At 41.8% G+C, this 25245-nt stretch overlaps 1 protein-coding gene across 1 annotated transcript in view; it reads left to right on the forward strand.

The window, feature by feature from the left end:
• The window catches only part of BRINP2 (BMP/retinoic acid inducible neural specific 2), a 110444-nt gene that overhangs the window by 79239 nt on the left and 5960 nt on the right, over positions 1-25245 (forward strand). The window contains exons 3-6 of the mRNA XM_010367399.2: positions 5072-5262; positions 6335-6543; positions 22235-22340; positions 24950-25186. Coding sequence (XP_010365701.2) covers positions 5072-5262; positions 6335-6543; positions 22235-22340; positions 24950-25186 — 743 coding nt within the window. The remainder of the gene's footprint in view (positions 1-5071; positions 5263-6334; positions 6544-22234; positions 22341-24949; positions 25187-25245) is intronic.

The raw sequence follows: 25245 nt of genomic DNA on the forward strand, positions 1-25245 counted from the left end.
TAGTAGTTAAACTACTGGGCAAATTAACTTATTTGTACCTCAATTTCATCATCTATAAATGAAGATAATTATATTTTCCCCCTTATATGGTGTTTTGAATATAATATTAACTAATCCTTGTAAGATGCTTGGAATGCCTATCACATACTAAAAATTCATTAAATGTTAGCCATTATTTTTTATTACTTGCTCATAAAAAACTTCCTTAGACAGTATCATTCCTTTTTCTAGGTCATTCATTATTCTGTGTTATGATTTCTTTAGCAGCCACAGGAGCTGGACTCAGGCCTTTATCTGTGATTCCTCCCATGTACCTTTTGTATGGACTTGGCTTTTTGAGGCATCTCAATTTCTTCTCCTGCAAATGGGCATGTTAAAATTGCCTTAATCCAGGAACATTTTGCTGTGGTGCAAACGTTATGCTATGTTTTGAATATACAACTAATCCATGTTTTATGTAGAAAATGTGAAAAGTGGAATGTTCTGGGTAATAAAAGTATGTGTGTTAAAGGATACCAAACACCACAAAAAATTAGAATTTGATAAAATACACTTAATACTTAACCTCATCTACTCGAAGGAAAACAGTGCTATAGAAACAGCAGTACGATATTGGCCTGGGTTTTAAGCACAACTCTGTCATTTACTAACTGTGATTTCATCCACACTACTTTCTTAGTCTCTCTGAGTCTCAGTTGTGACTATTGTCACCGCCATCATAGTTTCTGTTAATAGCATAGAAGGAGGGTCAGCACACTAGCTTTTTGTTCTGGTTCTATTATCAACTGGCTTTATTGCTTTAGGTAAACCTCTTGCCCTCTCTGTTTTACGAGAAACATGAGGAAACTAGAGAATACTAATTCCCATCCAGACCCAGTGTCTGACTGGGTCAGACAACTGACTACCAATTGTTATTTATTATATTTAATTAAAGTGGGCCCCACCTCTATGCTAAGTTGTCCTTTCCTTTCTGTGAGGGGCTTTGACCATTGTAAGAAACTATGGAAAATGTAATAATGTCTTTTCCCCCCAGCAATCTAGAAAAATAATAGGTTAGAAACCATTAGTTAATGAAGTCTAGAGGTGCCCTATCCCAAAGCAAGGGGGCTGGGTTTGATGACCCTAAGGTTTTTTGTTTGTTTGTTTGCTTGTAGTAATCTGATTTTATGATTCATCAATGTAATTACCAACTAACCAGTGAGAGGAGTCTAGTTTCCATCCAGCCAATTAGAGATGAGATTAGGCAACTCTTCTTTACCCTGCAGTGGGGTTTGGGATAGAAAATACTTTTGACAAATACTCTGTACTTTAATTAAAGTTTAGCACTTGCTGCACAAAGGAAATAACTGACAATATGTTATTATGAACTTACCTTCTTAGATAAATAAAGCTACACAGCAGGAATTTTGAAGACCTTGTTGGAACCATGAATTATTAGTCACCTGCTTTTCTTTGTTTCCCCAGTAGTATTTGACACATGCTCCTCCCCTGTCAGTCTCCAGAGTTAGATGGGGGGATTATGCATCAAATGTAGCATGGATTTTTATTTATTTATGTATTTATAATTTTAATTTTAAAATTTTGTTCATAATTGACATATCTGGCACAACAGTGTATTGGTGTGATGTTTCAATACATGCATACACTGAATAATGATCAAATCAAGGGAGTTAGCATATACATCACCTCAAACCTGTATCATTTCTTTGTGGTGATAACTTTCAAGATGCTTTTTTCTAGTTACTTAAAATCTACAGTACATTATTATTAGCCATGGTCACCCTACTATGTAATAGAGCACAGAACTTATTCTTCCTAACTGTAACTTTGTATCTGTTAACCAAGCTCTCCCCATTTCCCTTTCCTACTACCCTTCCTAGCCTCTGGTAACCACTATTCTACTCTCCAATTCCATGATATCAACTTTTTTAGACTCTACATATGAGTGAGGTTATGTGGTATTTGTCTTTCTATGCCTGGCTTATTTCACTTAACATTATGTCCTCCGGGTTCATCCATGTTGCTGCAAATGATAGGATTTCATTCTTTTCCCAGCTGAATAGTATTTCATTGTGTATATCATCAGTTTGTGGAAATTTAGGTGGATTCCATATTTTGGTCATTTTGAATGGTGCTGCAATAAACATGAGGGTGCAGATATCTCTTTGATATACTAATTTCAGTTCCTTTGAATATGTACCTAGTAGTGAGATTGCTAGATCATATGGTAGTTCTATATTTAGTTTTCTGAGGAATCTTCATGCTGTTTTCATAATGACTGCACTAATTTACACTCCCACCAACAGTGTATTAGAGTTCCCCTTTCTTTGCATCCTGGCCAGCATTTGTTATTTTCTGGCTTTTTGATAACAGCCATTCTAACGAGGGTGAGGTGACATCTCACTGTGCATTTGATTTGTATTTCCCTGATGATTAGTGATGTTGAGCATTTTATCATGCACCTGCTGGCCATTTTTATGTATTCGTTTGAAAAATGTCTATTCAACTCTTTTGCCCATTAAAAAAAAATTGTTCTTTTGCTATGAAGTTATTTGAGTTCTTTACATAGTCTGGATATGAACCCTTTATTGGACTCATAGTTTGCAAATATTTTCTTCAGTTCTGTAGGTTGTCTCCTCACTCTATTGTTTCCTTTACTATGCAGGAGCTTTTCAGTTTAATGTCATCTCATTTGTTTATTTTTGCTTTTGTTGCCTGTGCTTTCGGGTTCTTACCCCAAAAATCTTGCCCACATCAATGTCATAAAGCTTTTCCCCTATACTTTATTCTATTAGTTTTATAGTTTTGAGTCTTACATTTAAGTATTTCATTCATTTTGAGCTGATTTTTGTACATGGTGATAGATAAGTTTTATTCTTCTGCATGTGGATGTTGTGTTTTTTCAGCACCATTTATTAAAGACATTCTCCTTTCCCAAATGTGTGTTCCTGGCATCTTTGTCAAAAATCTATTTATTTATTTTTAATTATTTTATTTTTATGCAACCCTATCATTTGCATTTCATGGACATTTGGGGAAGGTTAGACCAAGGTTTGGCACTGTTACGATGAGCAGATTTGGGATGGGTGAAGAGGGTGTAAACACTTTACATTTTGTTGCTTCCTAAGGCAGTGGAGCTGTTCTTACCAGTACAATCTGGGGGACAATGTAAAACTCATTTCTTATTAATGGATATGATTCTTTAAATTCCATCCCAAGACAAAGATTTATAAACCTGTCCCCTTTAAAATGCAAACATTCCAATGAGGAGCAAAGCTTGAAAATTAAAATCTTCAACAGAATTAGAAACGAACGACTTTGCAATCTTCTAAAATAAGGCTTCTTAAAATATGGATCCTCTTAGTCTATTTCAGAGTGTTCATGTTGACATTTGCACTGAAGGTACAAAATAAAACTGCTGGTACCTTAATTTGAATAAAGGCAGTGACACCACATAACACTAGGAGTCATGTATTCTTCATTACACACTTGCACCTAAACACACAACCACACATGCGCGCGCACATACACACACACACACGCTTCACTTAAAGCAGAAACATTTATTAATTTTATTAAATCTTGACCCTTGGGTACATGTGTTTTTAATATTCTGTAAGATGAAATGGGAAGTGCACATAAAGCAAATCTGAGGCTACTTAAGTACTATAATTGTCTCAAGGAAAAATACTTTTGTGGTTGAGTTGCAAGCTGAATTAGCCACTTTTTTCATGGAACTCCATTTTTCTTGAAAGCACAAGCGACAGGCAAACTATGATTATTCAGACTTGAGTGTCTGGCAGACGTTTCTCCAAAAAAAAAAAAAAAAAAAAAAAAAGAATTAACTAAGCCAGCCTCTGCAAGGAAAACACCTGACAGTATTTGTTACCAATAATACAATTTAAACTTTTAAATGAAAATTCAAATTTTAGAAAACTTGCATTCATCCTCATGAACTTGACATTTTCCTAATATTTAAAGACTTTGAAGAGATTGATCGTGATATTACATAGTGAGATGTTTTAATATTACATAATGAAAAGTGTCAAAACGTGGAGGATCTGCATAACTCGGTGACCTGATATTTTCCAGATGACCAACACATGATGTTACAACATTATGCAGGATAGAAAGATCCATTCAGATTACAATATAGAACACTGGATTTAATGTAACAAAGCCTGAAAAGTTCACTGATATGATTTCAGATTCCATATTGTAACTAACCTTTAAGAAATTACCATCTGCTTAGTTTAGTGTAGTATCAAAGATGAAAATCCACAATTATGAAAACAGATTGAATGTAGAAGCAAATATGAGAGTGCAGCTCTTTTCTGCTAAGCCTGATATTAAAGAGATTTGCAAACATGCAAAGCCATGCCACTCTTCTTGCTAAATTTGTTTTGTTTCAGAACATACAGTTGTCATGAAAAGATTAGGTTTTATGTAATGGGTTTATTAATGTTATCTCTAAATGAAATAACAAATGTTGATTTTCTCGGTTTTAATTTCTAAAATGGTAAATCTCAATAGCTCTAAGCCACATGTACAAATATGGGGATTCAATAATTTTTAACAGTGTGAAGGGGATCAGAGATCAAAATGTGAGGGCAGTGGTTCTAGAGTAAGCCTCCTGACTTCACAGGTGAGTAACTGAGGCCATGACAGGTGATGTGACTCATTCACTATAAGACAGCTGTGATTAGATCACATCTTTGCAAACCACTGTTCCAATGTGTGTTTTTTCTACTACTCGACACTGTAAACCATGACTTCATGTGAATAAGCTAATCAACTACTGCCTGATGAGAAAGTTGGCTGGGAGAGGCTCTGATGGAGGTCAGTGGAGACAGAGCTTTCTTACAGCATGTGAATGACAGGCCAGGTGAGAGGCTAAGGGGCCTCTGCCGGACACTGGGCACCTCCAGCGGGTGGAGGGGGGGGGGGGGGGATGTGGGCTGAGAGGAGATGAGTGGTTGCAAGTGGAGGAAGAACATTACCTACTTCAGATTTTATGCCTCTTGCTCTGAAACGCGGTCAGCTTTTCCTTACCCCTTGGCTTTTCCTCCAGGGAGTTTGCCCGTTGGAAGGTGAACAACTTGGCTCTAGAAAGGAAGGACTTCTTCAGTTTGCCATTGCCTCTTGCCCCAGAGTTTATCCGGAACATTCGCCTCCTTGGAAGGAGACCCAATCTGCAACAGGTTACCGAAAACCTGATTAAAAAGTACGGCACTCATTTCTTACTTTCTGCCACCCTTGGAGGTAAGCAACATCACAATCCTAAGCTAATTGGTTGCCAGACCGTTGGAAATAACGTTAAGACTTATGTAGTATAGCTTCAACAGTCTTTTGTTCCTCCTGGTCTTTTACTGCCTCAGAAGTCTTTCTGGTGCATTTGAAAACAGTGTAGTCTCTTGACATCTCAATTTACCCCAGAGCATCTCTATTTGCTTATAAGGCTCTCTTGAGGAGGGGAAGTTGTGTATGGCGGTTGGAGGTGGACAGGCTCCTAACAAGCACTTGCCAGCAGGGGGCGCTCCCAGTTTTCGCTTCGCTGAGTCACCCAACCCCTGAGGCTTCGCCACTTTCTAATGTTTGCTGTGGCTACAATGGTCTGACTCACAGGCAACGAAGTCGAAGTCCCTGGAGTACTGACCCCTCTTCCTCTCGATAAAGATTGGAAACTGTCCAAACAACTCCAGTGGTTCTGGGCTGATGAATCACCCTCTTGTGGGGCGGAGGGTAGGGGTAGGGTGGAGCAATGTGGGCTAGAACCTACCAGGGCAGGATCAAAAGCTCTGAAGATGCAGAGTTCCCTCTGCCCTGGGAAGAAGGAAGCAGGATTCATTATAACATTTAGCTCACTGTCCAATCGACCCAAACAAGCTCTCCCAGGGCTCAGGCCAGCTGTCGGCATGCGGCAGGTGTTGAGTGTTTGATGGGGGGGAGGGAGATGGAGCTTCAAGGCTTTTGCCCTTCCCGAGGGAGCAGAAAAAGCCACGAAGCCTCCTCGTAAACAACTTGAGAGAGAGAATTGTGTCTCCCCTATGGAGAAGGATTGCTTGAGACAGAGTTCAATAGAAGATGTTAAACAGATAAGCTGAGGGCAGGGGGACTGAGCTTTGGAAGAGGGCCTTTCAGGCAGCGAGGCCGCTGGCCTGTGGCTCCCTCTGATGAGCCTCTTCTAAAGATGGTAAGGGCTGGGGAAAGAGCTTGGCAGCAGGGGCTGTGCTCTCTCTCAGCTGTGTCTACCCTGGCCAAGGGTTTATGTTCCTATTGGTAGGGGATTCAAGAGCAGAGAGCCTCACCAATACACTCGTGTTGTTCACCGTAGGAGAAGAGTCCCTGACCATTTTTGTGGACAAGCGGAAACTGGGAAGAAAGACAGAGACAACAGGAGGTGCCTCTATAATCGGGGGCAGTGGGAACAGCTCGGCTGTGTCCCTGGAGACCCTGCACCAGCTGGCCGCCTCCTACTTCATCGACAGAGAGAGCACGCTGCGACGGCTGCACCATATCCAGATAGCCACGGGGGCCATCAAGGTAACGACCTGAGAGGTACAGGGCAGGGGGTGCGGGAAGCACTGAGGAACTAGGAGGACGCCCGAGCCTCAACCAGCTCTAGGTCAGCCGGGCTGACTGATGGAAGAGGAGAAGAAGCTTTCTGATGAAGACACAGCCAGCCTTCAGACACGATGGGGTCACTCATTCCACAGTAGACGCTCACAGAGCACCCACTCTGAAGCAGGCTGCAGCAGAGGCACGTCTGTGAATGGCAGACAAGGTACCCATGCTCACAGAGGTTGCACTCTAGTGGAGGATGGAAAAACAACAAAGTCATTTCTAATGATAAATAAAGAAAAGCAGAGTCATAGGTGCACATATCCTGGGGCGTGGGGAGGGAGCAGCTCATATGATTATTATTAGATTGATCATGGAGGGCACTTTGGGGTTTAGACTTTGAGCTCTGAATGATAAGAAAACAGCTTTGTGGAGAAGTGAGCAGAAAGTGCTCAGGCAGACAGAACAAATACTAAGTACTTGTTCTAAGTAAGTACTAAGGCCTTTTAGCAGGAACCAGCCTCATGCCTTGTTGGGCCACAGAGAAGACTGCTGAGATGATGGGGAGGTGAATAACAAAGACAAGATGAGGTTTGGAAGTCAGCTGGAGCCAGATTATGTGCCATGAGAAGGAATTTTAATATAAGTCAAAGTGCAGTGAAAAACCACTGGAGGGATTTAGCAGGGGAGTAACATGATCTCATGTATGTTTTTAAAAGATCAATAATTATTTTGGCTTTAATAACTATAACCTTCGTCATATCTTCTCTACTTACACCTAAGAGATTTCTAGTAAAGTTCATGTTGTTTTAGGGAAAACCAGTGAAAATACTGTACTTGAGAATACAGGTTTTTAAAAATTCTAAGCATAATATTAAGGTGTTGAAAAGACTTCAAAGTTGTTTTATATCCTGCTTTTATCCCATCTGAAACTCACAAGCAAATTTTATTTACTAATTCATTCAATAAATATTTACTGAGCACCTATTATTTGTCAGACACTGTTTTGGGTCCTGAGAATATGAGAGTGAACAAAAGCTGTAAAGTCCCTGCCCTCATAAAGCTTGAATTCTAATAGCAGAGAGATAATTCATAAATGTATAGGCAATAGCTCATTTTGTTATGGTTTGCTTTATTGCACTTTGCAGATACTTTTTTTTTCTTTTTTACAAATTGAAGGGTTGTGAGAACCCTGTGTCAAACAAGTCTACTGGCACTATTTTTGGCACTATTTTTCCAACAGCACGTGCTTACTTCATGTCTCTGATAATTCTCACAGTATTTTAAACTTTTTCATTGTTATTTTGTCTGTTATGGTGATCTGTGATATGAGACCTTTGATGTCACTTTTATAATTGTTAGGGAGTGTCACAAATTGCACCCATATGAGATAACAAACTTCATCAATAAATGATGTGTGTTCTGACTGGTCAGTGTATGGAACTGGCTGTTCCCCCATCTCTCTCACCCTTCTCAGGCCTCCCTATTCCCTGAGACACAACAATATTGAAATTAGGCCAATTATTAACCTTACAATGGCTTCTAAGTTTTCAAGTGAAAGAAATAGACATCTCTCATTTGAAATCAAAAGCTAGAAATGATTAAGCATAGTGAGGAAGGCATGTCAAAAGCTGAGAAAGGCCAAAACCTAGGCCACTTGCATCAAACAGTTAGCCAAGTTGCAAATGCAAAGAAAAAGTTCTTGAAAGACATTAAAAGTGCTACTCCGGTAAACACACAAACGATAAAAACGTCAAACACCCTTCTTACTGATATGAAGGAAGTTTGAATGGTCTGGAAAGATCAAACCAGCCACAACATTCCCTGAAGCCATAGCCTAATCCAGAGTAAGGCCTAACTCTGGTTAATTCTATGAAGACTGAGAGGGGTCAAAAAGCTACGGAAAAATGTGCAAAGCTAGCATAGGTTGATTCATGAGATTGGAGGGAAGAACCCATCTCCGTGATATAAAAGTACAAGATGAAGCAGTAAGTGCTGACTTAGACGCTGCAGCAAGTTATCCAGATCTAGCTAACACCACTGATGAGGGTGGTTGCACTAAACAACAGATTTTCAGTGTCAATGAAACCGCTTTCTACTGGAAGAAGATGACATTGAGGACTTTAATAGCTAAGGAGGACTTTAATAGTCAATGCCTGGCTTCAAAGCTTCAAAGGACAAGCTGACTTTCTTGTTACAGGCTAATATAACTGGTCACTTTAAACTGAAGCCAAGACTCATTTAGCATTCTGAAAATCCTAGGGCCCTTAAGAATTATGCTAAATCTCCTCTGCCAGTGCTCTATAAATGGAACAATCCAGCCTGGATGACAGCGTATTTGTTTACAGCGTGGTTTATGAACTATCTTAAGCCCATTGTTGAGACCTACTGCTTGGAAAAAAACTTCTTTCAAAATATCACTGCTGATTTACAATGTACCTGCTCACCCGAGAGCTCTGATGGAGAGGTACAAGGAGATTAATATTGTTTTTATGCCTGCAAACACATCCATTCTGTAGCCCATGAATCAAGGAGTAATTTTGATTTCCAAGTCTTATTTAAAAAATATTTTGGTAAGGTAAAGGCTGCCATAGATAGTGATTCCTCTGACAAATCTGGGCAAAGTAAATTGAAAATCATTTAGAAATAACACTATCCTAGATGCCATTATGAACATTTGTAATTCATAGGGGGATGTCAAAATATCATTAACAGGAGCTTGGGAGAAGTTGATTCCAACCCTCACGGCTGCCTTTGAGGATGTCTTTCCTCAGTGGAGGAAGTAATTGTATATGTAGTAGAAATAGGAAGAGAAATGGAATAAAAAGGAGAGCCTGAAGATGTGACTGAATTGCTGCAATCTTATAAAACTTGAATGAATGATGAGTTGCTTCTTATGAATGAGCAAGGAAGTGGTTTCCTGAGAGGAAATCTACTCCTGGTGATGATACTATGAATGTTGTTGAAATGACAGCAAAGCATTTAGAATATTTTATACACTTAGTTGATAAAGCAGTGGCAGGGTTTCAGAGGATTGACTCCAGTTTTGAAAGAAGTTCTATTATTGGTAAAATGCTATCAAACTGAGTCACATACAACAGAGAAACCTTTCATGAAAGGAAGAGTCCATTGATGCAGTCAACGTCATTGTTGTCTTGGTCTAAGACATTGCCACAGGCCACCCCAACCTTCAGCAACCACCACCCTGATCAGTCAGCAGCCATCAACATCAAACCAGGACACTCTACCAGCAAAAAGACTCCAACAACTGGCTGATGGCTCAGATGATCATTAGCATTTTCTAGCAATAACATATTCTTTAATTAAGGTATGTACATTCTTTGTTCAAACATAATGCTATTGAACACTTAATAGACTACAGTATAGTGTAAACATCACTTTCATATGCACTGGAAAACCAAAAAATGTGCGTGACTTGCTTTATTGTGGTATTTGCTTTATTACAGTGGTCTAAAACTGAACCCATAATTTCTCTGAGGTACACCTGTATAATGCCAGGTGGGATGAATGGTATAAAAAAATGAAGCCAAGTAAGAGGATAAAGGGTGATGGGAATGTGGAGCTTAGGGAAGACCTGTCCAAGGAATGCCACTTAAGCAGAGACCTAAATGAAGGGAGGGAGTAAGCCCTGAACATCACAGACAAAGGACAGAGCAGGTACAAGTGCTGTAAAGGGGCAGGGCAGTGTACTTTGTATGATCCAGGACCACCAAGAAAGGCAATGAGGCTGGCATGCAGTCAGGAGAGAAATGAAGTAAAAGATGAGTTTATAGAGGTTGCAGGGGACATATCATGAAGGCCTTACTGATTAGGAAGTAAAAAGAAAGGGGGATCCTGGAGACCAGTGCAGTGGCTATTGCAATAGTAAAGGTAAGACATAATGGTGGCTTGGACAAAGCTGGTGTTGCAGAGGAGGTGAGAAGTTGGCATATTCAGAATATGTTTTGATGGTAGAGTCTACGGAATCAGACAATGGATTGGAAGAAAGGAGTAAAGATTTACTGCAAGATTTATGGCCTGAGCAATCAAATGAACAGTGATTCCATTTACTGAGAAGGACAACACTGGGAGGAGGTACAGATCTGAAAGAAATAAATCGAGAATTTGGTTTTAGACAAGTTGAATGTGACATTCCTATCAGACGTCTAAGTAGAGAAATCTAACAGTCGGTTGAAAACAAACACCAAGATTTCAAGAGAAAGGCTATGATTGAATCTGGAAAGTTGGTATACAAATATATACACATGTCCACCTGTGTAGTTGGTATTTCCAACTATGGGAGAAAATGAAATGAGATCACTCAAGGAGTGAGTGCAACTACAAAAGTGGCCCGAGGGCTGAGTTGTGAAGCACTCCAATGTTCAGAAAGGGGGAAGAAGAGAGGATCCAACCAAGAAGACTGAGACAGAACAGAGAGTATGAAGAGGACCAAGGTGGGCTCACAAAGCCATGTGAAGAATGTTTTTCACAAAAGAAGGAACTGGCAACTGTGGCTATTGAGCAGTCACTAAGGTGGAGATTGAGACTTGACCTTCAGTTTTGTGACATGGAGGTAACTGGTAACCTGGAGAAGAGTGGTTCAGTACATGAAGGGTACAAAAGGCCGAGTGAAGAAAATTCCAGGAAGGAAGCAAAGTGAGGAATCAGATATGAGTAGAAACAATCCTTTTGCTGTTTTTCAAGGCAAATTGAAAAACAAGTGATAACTGGGGAGCGATGTGGGGTCACAGGAGGGTGTGTTTTTGTTTTTAAGATGGGAGCTATTCCAGCATATTGATATAGTGATTAAAATAACTCCATAGGCCAGGCGCAGTGGCTCATGCCTGTAATCCTAGTACTTTTGGAGGCCAAGGCGGGCAGATCACAAGGTCAAGAGATCAAGACCATCCTGGCCAACATGGTGAAACCCCATCTCTACCAAAAATGTAAAAATTAGCTGGGTATGGTGCTGCATGCCTGTAGTCCCAGCTACTTGGGAGGCTGAGGCAGGAGAACTGCTTGAACCCAGGACACGGAGCTTGCAGTGAGCTGAGATTATGCCACTGCACTCCAGCCTGGTGACAGAGCAAGACTCTGTCAAAAAAAAAAAAAAACAACAACTCCGTAGAGAGGGAGAAAGAAAGTGATGATGTAGGAGAGACAGAAGATAATCGCAGGAGCAAAGAGGTTGTTCTTACCCAGGAGCTTGAGCTCTTCATCCTTCGAAACAGGAGGCAATGCAGAGGGCACAAGGACAAAAGTAGCAGGATGTTAGTTGCATGGTGAGAAGATGCCACTGTTTTCTTCTGATTGGCTGCTTCTTCTTGATTTCCTAGGTGAAACAGAAGGAAAGTCTTTGTCTAAAAGGAAGAAAAGGGAACAGTTGGGAAAATAATCTATGAAATGGTCTTTTGAGAATAAGAGTTAAGAGTGTTGAGAGCCTGCTTCGGTGGCCATAATTATAACATGAGACCAGTCAGCATAGTTGTAAGTTTTATCAGCTACATTTAGCAGTTCATGTATAGGTAGGCATGGAATAGACAAAGAGTTGGATTTAACCAAGATGTGTGTATATACATGGTGAAAGATAAAAGAGGGAAGAGAGTTGAGAATATACACAAAGGAGTGATTATAGTAATGGACCATGGAATATAATTCAGTCAGTGAATGAAAAGAGGCCTTTGAGGAATGCTAGAAAGTGAAAAGTTGGTCAGGTCTAAAGGTTAAAAGTCTAAGTAGGTTTGACAATTCATTAGGGAAAGAGACTAGAGCAAGTATGATTGGGTGATGCCTAATATTGAGATTATAGAAGGAATACTATGCCCTGGAACCTAATTTTATTAGTAACTGCATTCCCTCTGTAATCACTTAATGGAAATGAATGAGGGGAAATAACAAGAAAAATAAACTGCAATGAGGATGGCTAGTGGGTACTAAGAGTCCCGTGGTTCTGGCTTCAAAGGAGCCAGAGATCATTAGCGAGGATGGAGGAACAGTGTTAGGATATCACAAGGGAACACCTTCCTTACTTCCATGCCCAGGAGCATGGGGGGTGGGAAATGAGATGGCCACTGCTGGAGAAGGCTGCAGGGGAAACCATGTCCTCAGGGTCAGCTACACTGTGGTTAGAACCGAAAGGCAAAGTGGACTCTTGAGAAGTGGTTGAGATTATATGGGATTTTGCTAAGAACTGATCATGAGATCCAGAGAGCACAGTGGAAGTTAACTGAAGAGAAGAGGTGAGATTAGGGAATGTACAGAGTTTGGAGTGAGAGTAGAAGAGATGAGGATGACTTTCTATTAACAGGAAGGTAGGGTACATTTGAGAGACTAGTATCTTAGACAGTTTAAAATGATTTAAAAAATCACTGATGTGATTTTTTAACTCTTAACTCTCTTCCCTCTTTTATCTTTCATCATGTACACACACATATCCTGGTTAAATCCAACTCTCCATCTATTCCATGCCTTCCTGTACATGAACTGCTAAATGTAGCTGATAAAACTTACAACTATGCTGAGTGGTCTCATGTTATAATTATGGCCATGAATCTCAAGCTGGCTCTCAATGCCACCTAGAAGTCACTGTGGCATGGAGTAGGTTTTACCAAGAAGACAGAACTCGGTGAAAGCCTCTCTCCCCATTTAGTCCTGTGGTGGACTGTGTCAAAGCTGGAGAAAAATAGATCATATCAGAAAATGAAAGGTAGGCATTGGGTCTACAATTTAAAGATCCCATTTATGTTCCTTCCTATTCCTTGACCTGACCAACTTTATACTTCTTCACTCTTTAATGGCCTCATTTTCTTAAATTCCTTGATTTATCACTATAATCTCAATAAACTAGGTATTGATGGACCACATCTCTTAATAATAACAGCTATTTATGACAAAGCCACAGCCAATATCATACTGAATGGGCAAAAGGTAGAAGCCTTCACTTTGAAAACCAGCACAAGACAAGGATGTCCTCTCTCACCACTCCTATTTAACTAGTATTGGAAGTTCTGGCCAGGGCAATCAGACAAGTGAAAGAAATAAAGGGTATTCAAACAGGAAGAGAGGAAGTCAAATTATCTCTGTTTGCAGATGACATGATTGTATATTTAGAAAACCCCATCGTCTCAGCCCAAAATCTCCTTAAGCTGATAAGCAACTTCAGCAAAGTCTGAGAATACAGAATCAATGTGCAAAAATCACAAGCATTCCTATACACCAATAATACACAAACAGCCAAATCATGAGTGAACTCCCATTCACAATTGCTACAAAGAGAATAAAATACCTAGGAATACAACTTACAAGGGATATGAAGAACCTCTTCAAGGAGAATTACAAACCACTGCTCAAGGAAATCAGAGAGGACACAAACAAATAGAAAAACATTCCATGCTCATGGAGAGGAAGAATCGAAATCATGAAAATGGTCATACTGCCCAAAGTAATTTATAGATTCAATGCTATCCCCAACAAGCTACCATTGACTTTCTTCACAGAATTAGAAAAAATTACTTTAAATTTCATATGGAACCAAAAAAGAGCCTGCATAGCCAAGACAATCCTAAGTAAAAAGAACAAAGCTGGAGGCATCATGCTACCTGACTTCAAACTACACTACAAGGCTAGAGTAACCAAAACAGCATGGTACTGGTACAAAAACAGATATATAGACCAATGGAACAGAACAGAGGCCTTAGAAATAATGCCACACATCTACAACCATCTGATCTTTGACAAACCTGACAAAAACAAGCAATGGGGGAAGAATTCCCTATTTAATGGTTCTGGGAAAACTGGCTAGCCACATGCAGAAAACTGAAACTGGACCCCTTCCTTACACCTTAAACAAAAATTAACTCAAGATGGATTAAAGACTTAAACATAAGACCTAAAACCATACAAACCATAGAAGAAAACCTAGGCAATATAATGACTCTCTTGCATATGTCTTCAACATGCCCTTTGTCCCTTCTTCATGCCCACTGCCATTTCGTTAATCTAGGACTTCATCAAGTCTTACCTGATTTTCTTACATTATCCTGTTAAGTAGTTTTCCTATCTCTATTCTCAGCTCTTCTCCCTGATTCAACCTCTGGGTTGCTACCATGAGTGCAAATCATCATATCATATTGTATCGTATTACTCCCTGCCTAAAATCTGTCAGTGGCCCCAAACTGTACATGGGACAGAGCCCAAACTACTGTTCCCCATCCTGGGTGGCAGTGTGATGCAATGGAAAGAACATAGGCTCCAACCCAAGAATCTGAGTTCTGCCATTGTTCATGGTGGGACTTTGAACAAGCCAAACTTCTCAGAACCTCAGTTTACTTATCCTAAAATTGTTGTACAATTAGAACAGTTTCTATCTTGAAGTTTTCCATGAGGTTTAATAAGAAAGTGTAGGCCAGTGCAGTGGCTCACGCCTGTAATTCCAGCACTCTGGGAGGCCAAGGTGGGCAGATCATGAGGTCAGGAGATTGAGACAATCCTGGCTAACACGGTGAAACCCCACCTCTACTAAAAATACAAAAACTTAGCCAGGCATGGTGGCGGGCTCCTGTAGTCCCAGCTACTCGGGAGGCTGAGCCAGGAGAATGGCATGAACCCAGGAGGCAGAGCCTGCAGTGAGCCCAGATTGCGCCACTGCACTCCAGCCCAGGCGACAGAGTGAGACGCCGTCTCAAAAATAAATAAATAAATAATAGAAAAAGAAAGTGTAGATAGTATTAACCATAGCACTGTTGGAGTGTGAAAAAGATTAATTCCTGTTCTTAACTAAACTATGTGACTATTGAAAATCTGTCTCTGCTGTCTTTCTAGTTTCATTTTTAACCAGTCCTTTGGTACTTTTCTCAGCCCCCGTACTCCCCGCTCTACTCTTCACCTTCCACTCATATTGTGTAAACCATTCATACCTAAATATCAGGCTTTCCTCAACTATGCCATGTTCTCATATCTCACTTTCCTGGCACTTGCTGTTTGCTTTACTTGTAATGCTTGTCTGTTCACCTGAATGGCTCTTATTCACCCTTTTTTGCTCAGCTTAAAAAGGTAACTCTTTTGTGAAGCCTTTCCTAACTCCCAAGATAGTCAAATGCCCCTCTTTAGGGTTTCAAACATATACCTCCTTTATAGGGTATATCATTTGAACTGTAAAACTGAACATATGTCAGCTAACACAATGACCTCCACATAAGACGATGAGGTTCTTGTGGAAGAGGCTGGGTCTTGTTCACTATGATTTCCCAATAAGAGTACAGAGCTTCCCACACTGTGGGCAATGGGTAAAGGTTTGTTGAATTAATGAATGAGTCCCTGGACATGGCATTTTTCACATAGATTAGGCTCTTCTGCTCAGTGTGTACACAAGTACATATAAGCATGCTTAGTTGAAAGAAATAGAAATCTACTCAAGGTAGCTTGAGTATAAAAATAGTTTAAGAGAACTCTGGTGAAAAATACTACAGCTCTCCAAGGACTAGGCACTAAATCTAATGTAGGCACATGGAACTTGGAAAAGTATGGTCATTACTCTCAGGTTATTCTTTTTGTTTTTTGTTGAAATACATGTCACTACTTTTTCATCTGTGTCATCTTCCTTCTTCCCTAGTTGGAAATCTTTTATTTATTCCATACTTTTCTGTACCTCGATGACTTTAACTTACATGTAACTTCGGCTTGCTATGGAGTTGACTCTGGCTCTGCTGAATATTTTTCTGTTTTATCTCTTGGTTAATGCCACCACGGCAGAGATCACTACTTTGTTCATTGCCATGTCCTCGGTTCCTGGCATATTTTAGGTGCCTTATAATTGTTTATTATTTGAATTTTATGAGTATCTACAATCACCTTTTAAATTTTTTCTTTCAGCATCATAGTTTTCAATTCTCTTGAGAAAGAATCTGGTTCAGAGTCTACCCTTAGTTTAATACAAAGAGTTGGGCTTGCATAGTCTTAACTATGGCTTTCTGGACCCAACTCTTAAGCAGTCTGTGGGTGGTGGAGTGAAAGGTGGTTAGACATCCCAAACTACATTTTTTATAGTGCCTATGAATGTACTTTCCAGAATTAGAGCCACTGCCCGTCTCTTCAAAGAGGTCATCATCCTTGGAAGCCACTTTTTGGAGATTCTTCAAGAACACATTGAAAGTGAGATGAATGTTCAACTTCCACTGGGCTGACTGATCTGGAAATTTTTTTCTGTCTGGGAGTACAATGGGTTCTCCCCCTAGGAAGAAAACCATGAAAAGACAAGGATGATTTTGTATTTTCTTCAACCTTCATCTCTTCAAGTTTTCATATTTACATAACTTAGCAAGGTCTAGAGACCTGATGTGGCCTGTTCAAGGACCCATTGCTAGACTAAGGAGCAAAGGTGTGTGTTGGCATCCCACCCCACAGTTCTGCTCACTTTATGGGATTGACTTGCCCATTTTGTCCTGGCAGTAAGGTTCTCTGCCAGGGAACATTTCTTTGCTCTCACACACTTAGTACTTATAGATCTATATAACAAAGGCCAATACACACAGCAGCACATCCTTCCTCGCTAACATTCTTTTGTTGGTGCTACAGTACCTGCCACCTACCTCCCTCTATGAATATGCCTCAGCAGCTGGCTTCCAGCACATTCATTACTCTTGAGAGAGGTGGCTGGAGTTGGGACGGGGGATTTTGCTTACCTACTCTGCCTTGGTAGAAGAAAAGTTCTCTAGTATATCTGCCTGTTTCTTGTTCCCCTGAGAAGATGTGCACTTACTACCCTTTCTTAGCAACTTCTTTGCACTAACATGGACATACGCACCTTTTTGTTTGTTTAATATATTCCTTAAGACCTCACTGAACATCCCTCTCTGTTGGAAGGTTTACCCGAATTGGCACACACCTCTATTGCAGAAATTGTCAAATTACATTGAGGATGTTTACATGCCTATCTCCCTCCTGACACGTACACCCACGATGACACCAGGTCTTAGAGCAGCAGAGACTCTGTGGCAGATACACAGCTCCAGGTCCCTTTAGAGTGTTGTCTGGCATGTGGTGAGGTGAAGGCAGACTTACATGGTTTAGTGGGAAACAAACTTACTCAAGTAAGAAGACTTGGGATTGGTTTTGGCTTTGATGCTGTCTATTTCTATGACCTTGGGAAGTCATTGAACTCTATTTCTCTCGTCCATGATACATATTACCAACTATCTGACTCACCTGCACACAGGGCTTACATTCAACTGATATGGTTACATCAGGTTTTAAAATATTGAAACACTTCTATACAGCTGGTGAATTGTCTTCACTCCAACCCCCATGTACTGCCCTAACCACACTTACTCCCCTTCTGTAGCCCCCAGATTTCCTTTTGATGGTAACCAAAAGGATTTGATGCCACCCCTTCTGATGAGTCAATGCACTTCTGTTCTACCTGCTGATAAATACTGTGAATGTCACTCTTGGCTCTGCCATAGGGTTGGGGTGTCACCAAATTATACAGAGCACATGCAAACACTTTGCACACTGTGAAGGGCTGTATACATAGACATCCTGTCCATAATTCCCCAGAAGGGATTAGAGCCACAAAGGAGGGAAGGGGCTTGTTTCTAAATTACAGCTCACCCTGTATTTAGTTGAAGGCTGAGGAAGGACTTGGTGGGGAGGGCTTGACATGCTCACAAGCTGACTGAAGGGAGTTCACACAAAAGTTCAGGTGGACCCCAGGATGAAAAAGAGTGTTTCTCACAAAACCTCCTTAAAAGTGACGTGTCCAAATTCCTCGCTGCAGCAGCCTGGGATTCAGTTTGCAGCTCTTTTAAGCACATACACTATCAGCTCTGTTCTCCCATCCCAGCCCGATTGCTCACAATTAGAAGCCCATTTCACTCGGCTCTTAGTTTGCAGGTGTCTCCTTAGGTAGGACAAGAGCAGCCTGGAAGTGGAAGGTGGAGGGTGGGGAGAGGAGACTGGCTGTAATGAGGGTTTGCACGATCTGGTATTTATGGAAATTTTGACGTGCTAATGAACCTGAGGTCCATCAGGGCTTTCTCAAGGCAGGATGGTCTCTGTCAACAGACCAGTTAGCACACAATTATTGGCCCTTTCTGAAAGCTTATCTGAGGCATTCTTTGAACAGTGTGTGCCTGAGTGAACTGCACTCTCCATTACTGTATAGGCTCTCTTTATAATCTGCCAAAGCTGTCTGCCTCTTCTACAGAGAAAAGTGCAGGATTCTCTTGAACAATCCTCCAGAGATGCTGAGGTTTTCCTCACTTTGGGGCGAGGGATTGGGGGTGTCTCAGGCTATTCTGCTTACTCAAGTCAGTACTCAGGCAAAAACTGCAACGGGTCCCTCTCCAGCTCCCTCTATTCTTTTCACCTCCTTACTTCTGAAGGTAGAAGACAGCATCTCAGAGCAGAATAGCAATGAAAAGCACTATGACTTTGGGAACTAGTGAAACTTGAGTGGGCCTTCCTCACTCTTCAGGTTCTTCACTCTAACAGGAAATGAGCATAAGGATCATGTTATTTTTCTCCTAATTCCCATCCTTGTGCCACAATTAAAGTGAAGTTACTCACACCCTTTCAATGACTTACCTAATTGATTGTCCTCTTGTGGAACTGACCTTTAGAAACAGCAGAGTAAAGGTCAGAAAATTGAATCAAAGATAGCCCAGCATGATGAGCAAGATGATGGTGGTTGGGGGAGGGGGGGTGGGGAGCAGATGCATTGGTGGCAGGTAGGGATGGGGGAGGGAGAAGGGGAAGGAAAGGAAAGCTCCTATTGTGGCTGTTCTCTGGCCTGTCCTCCTCTTTGGGTCACATCTTATTCCCACTTAAGGCTTGTTAACTTCCTTCTTTCCTGGACCTGGTTGGTGAGTGACCAAGTCAAGAGTAAGTGGATGGAAAAGCCAGTGATGATGGAGTGGCCAGCTTACCTGTAGGTAGGGACAGGCAAGCCTCCAAATACCATATCCCTGTGTCCTACCTCTGTCCTTCAGCCCACCCTAACCTAGAGGGGCAAACTTCCTCAGAGTAGCTGGGACAGTCATTGGCCATGGCTCTTCATAGGGGGAGTTCGACACCATAAAGAAAGTGAAGACTTCATCTTGAAATGAGGCTGCCTCCGCTTCCCAAGTACAGTCTGACCAGTAGTCAATCACCCACTCACCCAATAAAGAAACATGATTCAGCACCTGTGTCCACATGTGGAGGGAGGCAGGCTCATGTGTAACAGCGAAAACACTGGGATTATTTAAGTACATTTCTACTTGTCTCTAAGCTCCTTACTGGCCATAACTATGTCCTATTCATCTGTGAGTTCTGGATGCTCCTTGAATATTTGTTAAATGAACAAATGAGTAAATAAAAGAATGAATGAATGAGCCAAATAAATCTTCTCCTTGCAGGTGACTGTATGACCTGGAATAAGTCATTTAACTTATCTGAGCCTTGGTTTCCTGGTCTGCATTGTAAGGATAATCAAACTGATCTGAAGTCAGTATAATTTGTTTTGCTCAATGTTAACATTCTGAGGAGAGAGCAGATCACTAAAATATTTTGGGTGGACTGGTCTGTTTAGAATACTTGTGTTTGACAGTGATGTCATGTAAAGGATTTAGACTCTCTTTTCTGCAGTCCTTTGACCTGCCTGCTCAGGAGACAAAAAGGTATTGAACTGGAGTCTGAGGACTGTAAAGTTAGAATCCTGTTTCTGCTACTCATCAGCTCTGTGGTCTCAAGGACTATAACTCTCTGAACCTTACTTTCCTCCTTGGAGAGTGATAGTAATGAGATTTGTTCTGGTGAGTTCTTGGGAAAGTTAAGTAGGATGCTCTTGGAGGAAGAATTTGGAAAACTGTAGAGAAGCTGTCCCTGCCCCTGGCGTGGCCTCGGTCTAGTTCTCCCTGCTGCCTCTCACGCTCTGTGCCTATTGCTACCCCTTGGTATTTGTGTGGAGTTACCCTTCTTTATTCAATTTCCCCTCCCTTCCCTGCCACCCCTACTCATTCTTGAAAACGAATTCATGGCTTACTTCCTTCATAAAGCATTCATGGATTACTTCAAGCTACAGGAATCCCTCCTGCCTCTCTCCCGACTGTTTTTGCTCAGCATGACGCAATCTCTCACTTTATCACTCTGCTCTATGTGTGTTTTTTAAACCTAGGTCTACTAAACTCCCTTGAAGAATGTCCCTTACACTTTCATATTCACAATGGTAACAAGGCAGGGTGTTAGACACATGCACTATGCACTTCCAAGCCTGTGTGCTGCAGAGATCACACTGTCCCTTCTCCTTTTCCTCGTAGTACATTTCCTCTCTTCCCACCTGTCCACTCCCTACTTCTCCTTAGCGACCAACAAGATGGTGCCTCTTCTGCTACTTCCTCTCTTGTTTCCCTCTGTTTAGAGCTGTGCTTCCTTAGAGCTCATCATGATGCGGGCTTCTACCGTGACTTGGATGTCTGTCAGTCAGCTGTGTATGCACCTAACTCCCCCACAGGTTATGACTTCCTGGAGGATGCAGTACATGATGTGTACATTGTTGCACACACCTCCCTACCCTGAAAAGCCTGGAACATATTATACATGCATTCTCTTGTTTATTGAGTACCTACTATGTGCCAGAACCTGTTAATTGCTGTCAACAACATGGGGAGCAAAATAAATATGAGCTTCCCTCTTTGGAGCCTATAGTGTGTAGGATCCAGACATGGATCACATTCTTGCAGAAAGGGATGCAAAACTGCAACTCCTGTGCTTACTGCAAAGTAGGGGGGAGCTGAAACCAGAAGAGGAGGTCAGAGGTGTCAGAGTGGGCTTCCATGATGAACTTCAGGAAAGGTGCTCTATAAATGTTTGAAGAATTGTATGGAATTAAACAGTGGCTGCTCAATAAATACTCGTTGATTGGTTGATTGATTGTTGGCAAAGCCTTCAGAGATCCTGAGAAGAAAGGGCCTCAGGTCCCCATCATTCTTATTACATAATTATTTCAGTGCATTTAAAGCTTCCCATTTTTCATCTTATACTTTAAACATCAGGGAAAACTGATGGGCCAACTTTATAATATTTTAAAATGACTCTATGGTGTTTTGGAATATTACATGGCTATAAGAGTTTATGTATATTTAATATATGTATTAAAATATGCAGTAAGCCCATGGCTGATTTTCTCTAAGGACGTCTCAGTGCTGAGGTGGGACTTAAATGTTTAATACTAATACTAATACTCATAACTCATATTTCTCTAGTGCTTTTCATCTTTAGGATCCATAAAGCCTGTGAGTACCACAGCAAGTGGATGCAGCTGGGCTTGCCAGCAGGCTGACAGGGACCACATATGGCCTCTTGCCTTCTTCTGGAGAGAGAAGGGGTGACTCGAGCTTAAGGTTTCACTCCTTTTCCAGCATTCTCTGCCTTTCCAGACACAAATTCCCTTTGGCTCTCTCTGAAAGGCTCTCACTTACATACAACTGCTGCTGCTAGCCATATGTAACAGACACTCACTGCCTCAGGACAAGGAAGAACGTGACTTTCTACCTCTGGAGTACGAAAAGGCACGTATCACTGCTGTAGCTGGTCGAGGACAGGATGTGGAGCTGGAGATGGAGCAGCTGGAGAAGGGAAGTACAAAGGGAGTGTCCATTTGTTATCTAAACCTACTCCCTACTCCTTCCTTCTCTAGGTCACCGAGACCAGGACCGGTCCTCTGGGCTGCAGCAACTATGACAATCTGGACTCAGTCAGTTCTGTCCTGGTACAGAGTCCGGAGAACAAAGTGCAGTTACTTGGTAAGCAGCACTGTGATAGTTTTCATACCTTTCACACCTGATTAAAAAACAAAAAACAAAAAAAACCTAGATCAAATAGCAGGATAAAATTCTGCCTGTTCCATTTGATCAAACCTTTCTTAAGACAAGCACTACCACAAGTTCTGGGACCTGTATTTAACAACTTTCCGTCATGTTTTAAGAAACTTTCCGGTATGGTTTGCCCTATATCCCAGACCTATTGCTCATATCACATGACACCTCAATCATCCCTCTTCACATTCCGTCTCAAGTCCTCTGTCACAATCCTATAAGGAACAGCATACCCATCCTTATAAGCCTTTACCTACTTCAACGATCTTCATTTCCCAGAAAACCTTCTGCTTTATCCCAAAGACACATTGAGGAAAAGCTGGCCTTTACAGAGTGGTTATAAGACTACCATCCAGCTCAACTAAGAACTATACAAAGTGGGGAACCACTACTTACTGGAACCACATTTTGAACGTGGCCGCTGCTTTCTGTTATCTGTCTGTGATCTTGCAAATGGGTGATTCAAAGTCAGGAGATGAGTTTGAGAAGAATAAGAATTTGATTTGAGACAGAACAAGCAAAACTGTGAAAGAAAAGGGAAAGAAAACCACACTAACTCTGGAGGCTGGGGGCTCAGGGGAGATGTGCATCTCTTGCTCTCTGTTCCCCACAGGCATCCTGGGGGCAGGGCTATGCAAACTGATTCAGTGGGAAAACTTTATTTTTTTCATGGCCTAACTGAATTGTACTCTTTTTAAGATATGACTGTCTCAGCATTACAAAATCAATAACCCTCACCCAGGATCTACGATTACAAATTCCAGGCAACCTGAGTCAAATGCGACCCAGCAATGCTTTAGGAATAAAGAAACATATAAGAAAGAGGACTAAAAACTCATTTATTTAGAGCTACCTAAGGCAATTAGCATTCCTCTTCACTGAGGTCCCTGGATGGGCTGGGTTTGTGTCTGGAAAGTAGCAGTGAGTGAAGTTCAAAATGTCTAGTTGTTCATTTGGAATAGTTTATGCTGTTTAATTTTATAGCCCATCACTCATGCAGACATTTCTCGGGGCACTTATTTTATAGCATGGGAAGTGTTCTGGTGAGGAGGAGGGATGTGATGGGGGAGGTGAAAGGAAAGGACTTGGAGAGGGTGAGTGCTGAAAGCAAGCATGTGGACGGGGTGTGTGGGGAGAACCACTCAAATGCCACAGTAGGCACAGTGCCAAGAAAGGAAAATTTAGGGGCAGTTCAGAATTGGAGGTAGACCTCAAGAAAGAACAACAAACACCCACTGCTGCTGGCAATTTTAAGTTATATTTTGAGGTCTGCTGAGACTGGGATACATACTTTGAGTTCTCTGGTTTCCTGCCAAGGACAAGGTCAAGGGCCTAAAAATAAACAGCTGGCAGACATTTGAGGAAAGAGGAGCTCACCATATCCAGAAGTTCTCATATTGCTCACTTTCCTGGCACAAGGTTTCACAATGTCCCTACTGGGGGAGCCTCCTGCAGATCTGACCTCGAACGTGGCCCAGACTGCATCCAAAGGCATGCCTACCCTTTGTTCATCCTTTGGTAAGCTTCCAGCAGCCGCCTTGTGAGTGGCTTGAAGCCAACTAGGAGTGTGTTCTGCTGTAGGTAAACTGGTAGTTACTGCAGTTGGGCGAGAAAACTGAAGCTCAGAGCAATTTAGTGCATTGTATCCAAGATCAGAAGCTAATTTGAAGAGAGCTGAGAGCCATTCATATCTATCCCGGCATGACTGATCTCAGGGCATTGACCACCATCCCACCTTCAAATCTTCTTAAGAGTTAAATCCTATTGAAATAGGACAGGCAGTCCCAGTTATATAGTACTAGCTGATGAGACAAGGGCAGGATCTGAAACTAAGCAGATTCTATGAGTTCTGTGATTTGGGCAGGTCACTGTGGTCTTAGGGCTTGGATTTCCTTACCTATAAAAACCTCAGTATGAGCACAAATGTTATTTGCAATCATATATAAAAAGTACTCAACATAGTGCCTGGACACTGTATACCCACAATATCTGTTCCTATCTCTTAACCAGAACAGCTTCCCTGGTCATCAGGGCTGGGGTGGAAGGCTCAGAAGGGTCAGAATTCAACAATGTCCTAGGATGCCTACTGCTAATCTCAGTTAAGCTATAAACAGGAGGATGGCTACAGAAGGCAGGGCAAAAAGCCCATCAAACCTTGTTTTCTCGCCCAAGAGGGCTGTAAGCTCTTCTTTTATCTGAAACATCTTCCCGTTCCCATCCCAGAAATGCTGATGTGTAGCCAATAAGCCTGTGCTTATGATATGCACACTCTCAATTTGGCTGATCTGAGGGGTTTGGCTAAGCCTTGGGCTTTGATGTTCCCATCTGCATTTTCAGATCCTCCCCCATCTGTCACTGGGGCAGCAGTAGCCTTCTCTCCCAACCAGCTCAGCAGGATCAGGCCCTGGGGTGACCATGCTTGGACCCAGGATGCACAAGTCAGCAGAACCCCAGCTGGGGTTCCTGCAGCCTTGGGCATGGAAAACTGAGTCCTCACTGGTTCTTCCCAGAGATTCCTTGACACATACTTTCCCCAGGCCTTCAGGTGCTGCTGCCTGAGTATCTGCGTGAGCGCTTTGTAGCTGCAGCACTCAGCTACATCACATGCAGCTCTGAGGGTGAGCTCGTCTGCAAGGAGAATGACTGCTGGTGCAAGTGCAGCCCCACCTTCCCTGAATGCAACTGCCCTGATGCTGACATCCAGGCCATGGAGGACAGCCTGCTGCAGATCCAAGACTCCTGGGCCACTCACAACCGTCAGTTTGAAGAGTCAGGTGAGCAGCCAGCTGACCCAGAATTCCTCCCTGTCAATGAGAGGTGGCTGTGAGGTGCA

The sequence above is a fragment of the Rhinopithecus roxellana genome, chromosome 8, assembly GCF_007565055.1.
Source record: "Rhinopithecus roxellana isolate Shanxi Qingling chromosome 8, ASM756505v1, whole genome shotgun sequence".
Classification (NCBI taxonomy): Eukaryota; Metazoa; Chordata; class Mammalia; order Primates; family Cercopithecidae; genus Rhinopithecus; species Rhinopithecus roxellana.